The sequence below is a fragment of the Austrofundulus limnaeus genome, unplaced genomic scaffold (genome assembly GCF_001266775.1).
Source record: "Austrofundulus limnaeus strain Quisiro unplaced genomic scaffold, Austrofundulus_limnaeus-1.0 Scaffold0, whole genome shotgun sequence".
NCBI lineage: Eukaryota > Metazoa > Chordata > Actinopteri > Cyprinodontiformes > Rivulidae > Austrofundulus > Austrofundulus limnaeus.
This window is the reverse complement of record NW_013952402.1, coordinates 10,499,215-10,509,109: the sequence shown is the minus strand read 5'-3', so window position 1 is coordinate 10,509,109 and position 9,895 is coordinate 10,499,215. Positions and strand designations below refer to the sequence as shown.

Sequence of the window (9,895 nt, the reverse complement as noted above, 5' to 3'; positions counted from 1 at the left end):
GAGTACGAGTACTTGATGCTGGTATCGGATCCGATTCCGATACTGGTATCGGTATCGGGACACCTCTAATTTTTATATTAAATGAAGTGAAAAAAAAAAAAACATTTTTAAACTTCAGTATACGTGAAGTATCCTGATATTTGTGGTGCTCCCTCCAAGCCAATGAGCTATTAATAACAAAAAAAAAAATGTGTGTGTGTATATATATGTATGTGTGTGTGTGTGTGTGTGTGTGTGTATATTTGTGGCCCGCGGACTGCCATTTGATTCAGATTCAGATCTTTATTCATGTCCCAATAGGCAATTGATTTTACAACAAGTCACAATAAAAAAGAAAAAAAAAACATCAACTTTGAATTTGAATCCCTCACTTTAAGAGACAACAAGACACTATTTAAACTCAATGGCTGAATAGCTGATTTAGAGTTTTACAAAGTAAAATAAAGAGATCAGATTGGGCTAGATGTTAAAAATGTCCTCATTCTGAGAAATCTGAATATTTAATTGTAAACAAAGCTTGAAACATTTCCTGTAGTGACGTGAAGCTGTAATCTGTGTGTGTACAGAAGGTGAATGGCTCGCCCTTCATGACCAACGACGCAGGCTTTGCCTTGGCCTACGCCGTCATAATGCTGAACACTGACCAACACAACCACAACGTCCGGAAGCAGAACATCCCCATGACTGTGGAGGTAAGTCATTACAAACACAAACACACACACAGAGGTACATTTACTCTCAATAAGAGCTTGAGCTTTACTTTGAGTTCACAGTGTCCGTTTACACAGAAAAGATTTGGGTTTGCCATATTAGACTACAAAACGTTGACACATTGTGACCTAAATTAACCTGTTAGTTGTTTGGAAGATAAAGCCTGTAAGCAGTGAAATTGTTTACTTCCTATATTTAGACTGGTGAAAGTGGCAATGACAGTGGAAAATGAGCTCCACTTTTATTTTGTAGGGAAGCTGCAAGGCTGGAATCATCYCAATGATGTGTTCATGTCACCTGCTGCAGTACAGAAATCCCCCCTCCCATGAAAAAGCAGCAGACAGTTAGTRGAGCTGACGAGAGAAACATTGATGAATAATTCAGACGCTGCGAACGGCATAAATTAAACTCATTTCACATTTCTGTTTAGTTGCAGTTTTGGTCTAAAGAGGTGAAGGCTAAAGATGGAGCAGCAWTTAAAACTGGAGAATTTCAAATAACATGAAGGATGCCAAAACTACTGACTAAAATCCCAACATTAAGGAGTTTTCTTACAAAAAAGGACTCACTTAGTAATAATCAAAACTTGCACAATGGTAGCATTTTGATATATAAACCTAACAATAAAGCTGCTGTCTGTGACATGAGACCGGCAGACAGAAATGCAAAATACACCTAAATCGAACAGTTACAGAAGTTCAGACGTGTCTGATCATCAGTGTTTTATGTAGGAAGCAAGTTAAAGGCTCTTTACTTTCAGGTTTGAAGAGAAAATTTTAAGTTTAGATACAAAGGAGGTCTATGGAMGTGTGGTTGTTCTCTGCACTCTAGGCAGGAATTTCTTATTCCGTTTAAAAAAAAAATCTTACCTTACTTTATGTGGACATTACAGTTTTTCTCAAATGGTCTGAACACTGTGTTACGGACGGGCCACTGAGATGATGGAAGGGAACACAATTTTTTGTCGACACTACCAGAGGGATACATACWGTAGTTCTGCACACTTAAATGTAATAAAACAAACATTTAAAAAATATTTAAGCATGTTTATTAAACTAGCCTACAGTACAGTAACGTAACATACAGTATTTCATGCTCACATGTATAACATTTGTACTGTTGTTTGATAGAAATGAGTTTAAATTGTTGGAAGCAAAGAAAAAATAAACACTTGCTAACTAGCTTATTAGCGCGCTGAAGTGAAACGGCATAAAATGCACTGTTTGTTACGTACTCGTGACTTCAGTAAACTTATATTTAGCTTTGTGCAACGTGTTGTATAATAAATGGCAGACAGAGTCTCAAAGCAGATATGGGCCTTAAAATCCTGTGAACAGACCGTCTACCTTCCAAAATATATATTTTTAAAATTATTCACTAAGAAAAAAAGCACCTTAAAGTCACTTTGAGTGCTTTTTTAAAGTTAAAAAAGGGTGTGGGGGCCTCATTAGTGGGCCAGATAGAAGTCTCATACGACATACTGTTCTTAATTACGCTGCACATTTTGAGGTGTTTTTATTTGCGTTTGCCCTGAGCTGCAGGAGGAGAAGTAAGTCCAAAATTATGATAGAAGTGAACGAATGGTTAGTAAGTGTGGTTTAGTGTTTAAACATTGGCACTCTTTTATAAAATTCTTGACCCTATGAGACAAGACTGTAGGTTCTGAGTTGTTTCATCAAACTCTCTTGGTTAAAAAAATAGCATGTAACAAATGTTAGTTTAGAAAGTGACACAAGCTCTGTCTTCATATCTGTTTCTTCTYTCACTGAGACACGCCGCCATTTGTGTGAGAAGGTGTGAAATTCCTCCAAGCCTTCCAGCCTTGGCGCTGGTGCAGCCTGGCAGCTCAGAAAGCCGCAGCCAACAGCTGTAGCCAGTGGTGGTCCGTCTTAGAGGTGAACTCATCTTAAACGTGGCGGGGGGGGTGGCTTACTCTATCTGCGGGTTTTTTTCACTCTTTGACTGACAGCAGCTGAAGACTAAACACAGTCTCTTGGGGAACTCGTGAAGGGTTTGTGGGTGGGCTGCTCCCACTGATAAATAAAAGCGGCCTGCTTGTTTCTCGCTGCCCATCTCAGTCTCTTTACARCACATACTTTACAGGGTCCGTCTTTCTCTGGGGGGCTGAGCGATTCTTCGTCATACAGCTGGTGCTGCATGTTTGAAACGCAGGAGGCTCGATGACCTCCAGGCTCAGACAACCAGCAGAGCCCCCCAACACACACACACAAACACAATAGACTGGAGGAGATGAGGCGGCAGCAAGCGTGGCGCCTAGCACTTYGCTCTCTTAGCGGCTTGCAATGCGCAGCATCTGCTGGCAGCGAGGGGGGTGGGGGGATTATTTTGGAAGCTATGTCCAGTGTAGCGGTGTGTAAATCAGATCCCGTTTCCTGCGAACGACACGACATGTTTTGGAGCGAGGGAAAGGTACGGGGCAGTAGCGTGAAGTTAATTTTGTCCATAAAACGCGATGCCGGCAGCTGCTCCCAGAGCCGCTCCGATACGAGCGATGATGTGTTGTTTGAGACAGTGCCACACACACACACACACACACACACACACACACACACACACACACACACACACACACACACACACACACAGAAAACAAAAGAGGAGTAAGGTCCTNCACACACACACACACACACACACACACACACACACACACACACACACACCTGGATATGAGCACTACAAATAAAAGGCTTGATCCTCGGCAGCCTCCTGCTCGCTCTGCTTCTGTCTGCTGGTGTTTATTTCTCTGTGCGTCCCTGCAGACCCAGGTCCGACCCCCCCACCCCGACCCCCAACGCCTGCGAGTGGGTCCGACCCTGCCAAGCCGAAGCACAAAACCCGAGCCTTGAGGCTATCAGTCATCACCGGGTGGTTCTGTTTATTTACAGGAGCTTCTCGGCTCTAATCCCCGTTTTCTTAACGACGCAGCTAAAGCATATTAAGTGTCACATAAGAAGTGCGTTTCAGCACTTTTAATCGTAACAAATGACTGAGTTCCAGATGCTTCATTAAAGTGCATGCGGCATTATTAATCGGTTGATTTTTTTGTTTGTTTGTTTGTTTCTGCAAACAGCAATTCAAGAAAAACCTAAAGGGTGTGAACGGAAACAAAGACTTTGACCAGGACATGCTGGAGGACATCTACAACGCTATCAAGTAAGCTGCCATCACATAACACCGGGTGGTTTACATGAGCCAAGGTAACACTGCTTAAATTTAAATTAAAGGACACTCCTAACTAAACAGTCTGCTTTTTATTATCTAAAAACTATGAGTTTTGTTGGTTTAACTCAAAGGGCTGTGACTTTTACCATCAAACAAGCCATTTCTATTAATCCTTGAACTAAATCAATGATGGCATGAGGCTACTACTCAGAGTGCCTAGATGGAGCAGTGCTAGCCACATGTTTGTACATAATGCTGTCCCCACATGTGCAGCTGTGCTCAGGAACCTCATGTATAAATGCATGTCTAGGTTATCTGTGTCATGCAATAATGTAATTGCAATTTTAGTAAATCCTGTTTTTAGTACAGTGAGATTTTTCTCAAGATTGTGGAAACATTGGCGTCATCATTTATTTGTAACTCAGTGAATATGTCATGTTTATTTTTATTCTCTCTTTTATTTTGTTTTTACCCTTTTTTTTTCTACTATGGACCTTTTTTGTGTCTGGAATAAAGATTGATTGATTGATTGATAAATCAGGTTTCAGTCTCAGCTAGTGCCACGCCAAAATTTAGCTCATTGTCTTTAAAATTAACCGAGTTAAAGTCATTCTTTTGGGTTTTTAAGGTCAGTGCGCTCTGGCAGCCATCTTAAATAGCACTAAAATGTAATCCGTTGATGTTTAACCAGTCATTACTTTCTGTAAGTTTCAATAAAATCTGTGGTTAATGAAATATTTTGCTAACAGACAAGAACACTATTGTCTTCTTTTGCTTTTTGGCAGCAGGCTCTCAATATTTTGAGTAAACTTCAAAACTATAAAAAACTTTTTAGTATCCATTATTATTATTGTTATTATTGTATATTGGGACTAAAAAAAGACCAAACGTTTCTCAAMAGGAGGGGAAAGAACCGAATGTCACATATCCAGCTTTGAGCTAGCATCCAAATAAGTTATTTGATTGAAGATAATTATTACTATAAATAATAGCTGGATATTTGTTGTGACCTAATACAGTTATTTCAATATAGGTGTAAAATTACATTTACCTTATAAACATTTTTATCAAAGGTAAGCCAATATATATGTCATRTTTTTGCTAAACATATTTCAGTGATTTATAAAGTAATTTGATCGATGTTCAAACTGCGTTTTGTATTCCTTCCTCAACTTGCCTCTGTGTTAAAATGATTAAAAACCAGTTTTTCTGTGGATATCACATAGGGTTGGGCAAAACTGTAATGTGCAATTAATCGTCAGTAAAACTGTCAACAATAATATTTGCCACATTAGTGCCATGTGATGATGAATATCTGTGTGCGACTCACTATCARTCACCTGAAACACTGACATAAACCGGAGCAAGAGGAAAGAGAAAATGTGGACAAAGGCCACAACTATGACAATAGTATATTTGAAGGAGATTTTCTGACTAATKAACTGAGTTTAAACATGCTTTAAACAGAGGGAGTTGGCATGTCTTATCAGAATGAGGCCCTTCTTTCTGCATAAACAAGCTTGTTTACATTCTAATGTCTGACATAAAAGGTACCGCCCCAGGGATGTGACCAGGAAGTTGGGTTTATGTGCATGCGACTTTAAGAGGGTGATTTATCTCGATTCTTTTAGTGCAGCCTGGAATAGATGCTGAGAGATTTGTTATGTCATGATTCTGATGAGGCCCAAGGCCTCAAACTCACAGCTCCTGGCTGGAAGACTGAGCTGACTTAAATGGAGTCATTTAATAAAGATTAGAAGAGAATCAACTTGTTTTCTGCTAACTTATCCGACTTCTAATTATTGATCACATTTTTCTTACATATTAATTGTCATATTTATAATGAGTCATTTCTACCTTCTCCTCTCTGTCAACCCTCTCTGGTTTCAGTTAAAAGAGCCATTTGTCAGATAYTGTCCAAGATTAACCTTCAGGGTGGATATAGCTCACTATCAGCCTCACACCGAGGACCAATCCATGTCATCATTTACCCAGAATGCTTTGTGTGTAAATAAAATGGCCCCATCCRTGTAATATATTTTTAAACTTTTAATTTAAAAATTWWMAAAACTAAACAGCCTACAGTATTTTTACAGTCTTTATTTTACAGTTAAAATATATGTTTATTAAATAAAGTCTAATGTTACAACTAATCATGGATCTCTTTAAAATTTCACTTTAAATTGTTAGATAGTCCACTGTAGTTAAAAGTGACCCTTTAGACTAAAAATAACACTCTGAATACAACAATTATTCWGCTAAAGTTGATTCTTTGTTAATGTACTTTGATTTTCATCAATAATTCCAGGTATTTTACTTGAGTGTTGTAAAAACACAAGAGTCCATCCAAACTACCACCAGCCTTATCTCACCTAATGGAAACTTTGGACCATTTGAGAACTGGTTTCACAGACTGAATGTTCTTGCCTGTGCAGGAACGAGGAGATTGTGATGCCCGACGAGCAGACGGGGTTGGTGAAGGAGAACTATGTTTGGAGCGTGCTGCTGCACCGCGGCGCCACACCCGAGGGCGTTTTCCTCCACCTACCGCCCGGCAGCTACGACCACGACCTGTTCACCATGACTTGGGGTCCCACCATCGCCGCTCTCTCCTACGTGTTCGACAAAAGCCTCGACGAAAGCATCATCCAGAAGTCCATCACAGGCTTCAGGTACTTGAGAAGATTAACGACGAGCTGGAACCGAACAGAACAGAACAGGTGGTGGGAACCGTTAGGTTTTAAACGCTGTGGTCTTTTCTGCTTGCAGAAAATGTGCAATGATCGCAGCTCATTATGGCTTCAGCGACGTTTTTGACAACTTGATCATCTCCCTCTGCAAGTTCACCACTTTGAGCAGCGAGGTCAGAACCAACAACAGCCTGTCATTCTGAGCAAATCCTGTTTGGTTTTTATTTATTTTTTAATTTGGTTATCTGATTATCAGCAAGCAGAACTTCTTAAAGCAAGCTCATTTAGATGTGTTAATAAAAATTGATTATACAGACTGAAAAACATTTCTTTCCTGGAACTAACGTTTTTTTTTTGTAAACTATCAGGAATAAAAAAAGAGAAAAAAAAGGTTTTATCAGTCAAACAGCCATAGTTGCAACAGGAACARTTTTTAGTCTGACTCTGTTCTTCCTCCTACAGTCGGTGGAAAACCTTCCTACGGTGTTTGGCAGCAACAATAAGGCGCAGACCGCAGCCAAGACCATGTTTGACCTCGCCCATCGACACGGCAACATCCTGAGGGAGGGCTGGAAGAACATCATGGAGTCCATGCTGCAGCTGTTCAGGGCCCAGCTTCTGCCCAAAGCCATGGTGGAGGTTAGGACTCATTTTCTAAACTCTAAGCCCTCTTTCCATTCTGTCAGTGTCAGGACATCGTCTAGCGGTACTTTGTGAAAACACTGCAGTCTGTTTGGTGGGACGTATTTAGAGGGGTGAGATTTGGCACACTCTGCTKCCACCTACTGGTCAGAATATAAACAGAGTTTGTTCTCTCAGGTGGAGGATTTTGTGGAGCCAAACGGGAAAATTTCTCTTCAGAGGGAGGAAACGCCTTCAAATCGGTAAATCGCCAGCTTTTTATTGTCCCCAGGATAGTTTTCTAAAAGGTTTTCAATCAGGGTTAACAATAACAAAGGTCCAAGAAACACTTTTTTCTTTTTTAAAACTTGAAGACAAGACAGCAGTTTGGATGACCTGACCAAAAATGAATAACTGTTCCCTTCCTCCCCTCTGCTCCGTGTCAGCGGGGAGTCGGCCGTGCTGAGTTTTGTCAACTGGCTGACGCTGAGCGGAGCCGAGCAGTCGGGTCTCAGGGGGCCGTCCACAGAGAACCAGGAAGCCAAGCAAGGTGCCATCCTCTGCATAAAGGTACTGAACACACAAACAGCAAAAAGTCAACAATGTTTTTATTTTTTTATTTTTAACTAATATGTTGAAAAAACGATGGAGTTGTAACTGTTTTGGTCAAAGGCTTGGGTGTGATGGACTCAGAGTATCTCTCAGCTTCTGCTCCATCAAACTGTAGCTCAGTATCAGTAAAACGGACAAAGGTAGTTATTTTGGTCTTGGCTAATCTTAATTATATATAGCAGTCATCTTGAATTAAATCCACTCCTAAAATTAATCAGTTATATGTGTATGTTTAATGATTTCTTGCTGAAAGTTTATTTAAAAATCATCTTGCGGTTCATGAGATATTTTGCTAACAGACAGTGTTGACTCCAAAAGTTAGTTTCAACATTTTAAGCAAAAATCACACACGAGTAGCACATGAAATATGACTTTCAGCTTTTACCATTCCAAGGCTGCCGTCTTCAAATGCCAAATACGTCACAGTGATGCGCCGTAGGCTGTCTAAATTTGAAAACCCCTCAAACTGCAACCCACAAATGCATCCTCCTTTGCCCCAGTTTGAGGCAAGCCCTCCCTACATGCATTGCAGGCCRACTGGAGATKTTTTTTTGCTTGTAATAGCTGATGAACAAGAAACAGGCGTACAGTTTTAATAAAAAATCTGGTGGTACAAAAATGCAAAGTTGAAAGCGGTTGTGGTGTTAGACTTTTATCATTAGCAAGGACACATTTTTAATTATTATTCTTGTCAGAAGTCATTGTAAACCTGCTCGTACTGCATTTCTTCTACTATTGTCTCTAAGCTAATTTTATATTCTACTATTACTAATATTAATATATTAACATTTTACTAATTATGCTGGGGTAAGAGTGGGAATAAAGCTGAATCGTCAAAATTGACAGCCACTCAACTTCTGGTCGAYAAAGGACCCGGTCCACAGGTAGGCTGGGTCCTTTGAAGGACGCAGTTTACTTTGTGCTAACCTTCTTCGCATCTGTTTCCTGTTTCTGTCTTTAGCAATGTGACCCAGAGAAGTTGATCACAGAGAGCAAATTCCTCCAGCTTGAGTCTCTACAGGAGCTGATGAAGGTTTGAGATTTTTCTTTGCATACAAGTCTTGAGAAATGGTTTAAAACTTTCTTTAAAAAAAAAAAGAGGATAATTAGCTTCTCTTGGTTTTATTCATTAGGCGCTGATATCGGTCACACCGGATGAAGAGACCTATGATGAAGAGGATGCTGCCTTCTGTCTGGAGATGTTGCTGCGTATCGTTCTGGAGAACAGGTGAGAATCTGCAGCAGTAACGTACGGTTTTTAAAACGCGCCCTTTATATTTGTCTGCCGGTGTGGGCGTGACGACGATCTGCTTGTTTCCAGGGACCGAGTGTCCTGCGTTTGGCAGACGGTGCGGGACCACCTCTACCACCTCTGCGTTCATGCCAACGAAAGCTGCTTCCTGGTGGAGCGGGCCGTGGTGGGGCTCCTTCGCCTCGCCATCCGCCTGCTGCGTCGAGAAGACGTCAGCTCTCAGGTAGCCCTACGTCTTTGTCCTGTAATACAGAAAGAGCTGGGCTAGTCTCATATCTTTGGTCCACAWGCAGACCAGTGATGGGTATGGAAATGATCTGATGTGTGAGGAGTGTAGAACAGGGGTGTCCAGTCCTGGTCCTGGTCCTTGAGAGMCACTCTTCTGCATTTTCCCTGATCCAGCACACCTGATTCAGTAATTGAACTGCCTCTTCAAGTTCTGCAGAAGCCCGTTAATCACTCATTGATTCAAATCAGGTGTAGTATTGGAGCAGAGGAACCTATAAAACAGGCAGGATGATGGCCCTGCTGTAGAATAAACACCAGMGAGCTGGGCCTCGGTGTTATCAGGCAGTTGCTGGAGTGTCTGGCAGTAAAACAGTGCGTAAAGGACAGAGAAACATCAGACACCTGAGCCATGTGGTTGTATTGTGCAGCTGCCCGACATGTTGGGTGTACAGATGTCATGTGACAATGTTGGAACCAACGCACACATTTACTAGATCACTGAAAATGTACACAACTTTGTTTTGGTTTTTAGTACTTAATTGTTTTATTATTTATTTATTTTATTTATTTATTTCATTGAATTAAAACAAAAACAAAA

At 40.7% G+C, this 9,895-nt stretch overlaps 1 protein-coding gene across 4 annotated transcripts in view; it reads left to right on the top strand.

The window, feature by feature from the left end:
* Positions 1–9,895, top strand: part of gbf1 (golgi brefeldin A resistant guanine nucleotide exchange factor 1) — a gene marked incomplete in the record, with an annotated part of 85,399 nt that overhangs the window by 62,758 nt on the left and 12,746 nt on the right. For all 4 annotated transcript variants that reach the window (XM_014002746.1, XM_014002762.1, XM_014002757.1 and 1 more), the window contains 10 exon segments: positions 567–692; positions 3,803–3,885; positions 6,330–6,566; positions 6,664–6,757; positions 7,047–7,223; positions 7,404–7,468; positions 7,652–7,775; positions 8,779–8,850; positions 8,951–9,045; positions 9,139–9,292. In XM_014002746.1, coding sequence (XP_013858200.1) covers positions 567–692; positions 3,803–3,885; positions 6,330–6,566; positions 6,664–6,757; positions 7,047–7,223; positions 7,404–7,468; positions 7,652–7,775; positions 8,779–8,850; positions 8,951–9,045; positions 9,139–9,292 — 1,227 coding nt within the window.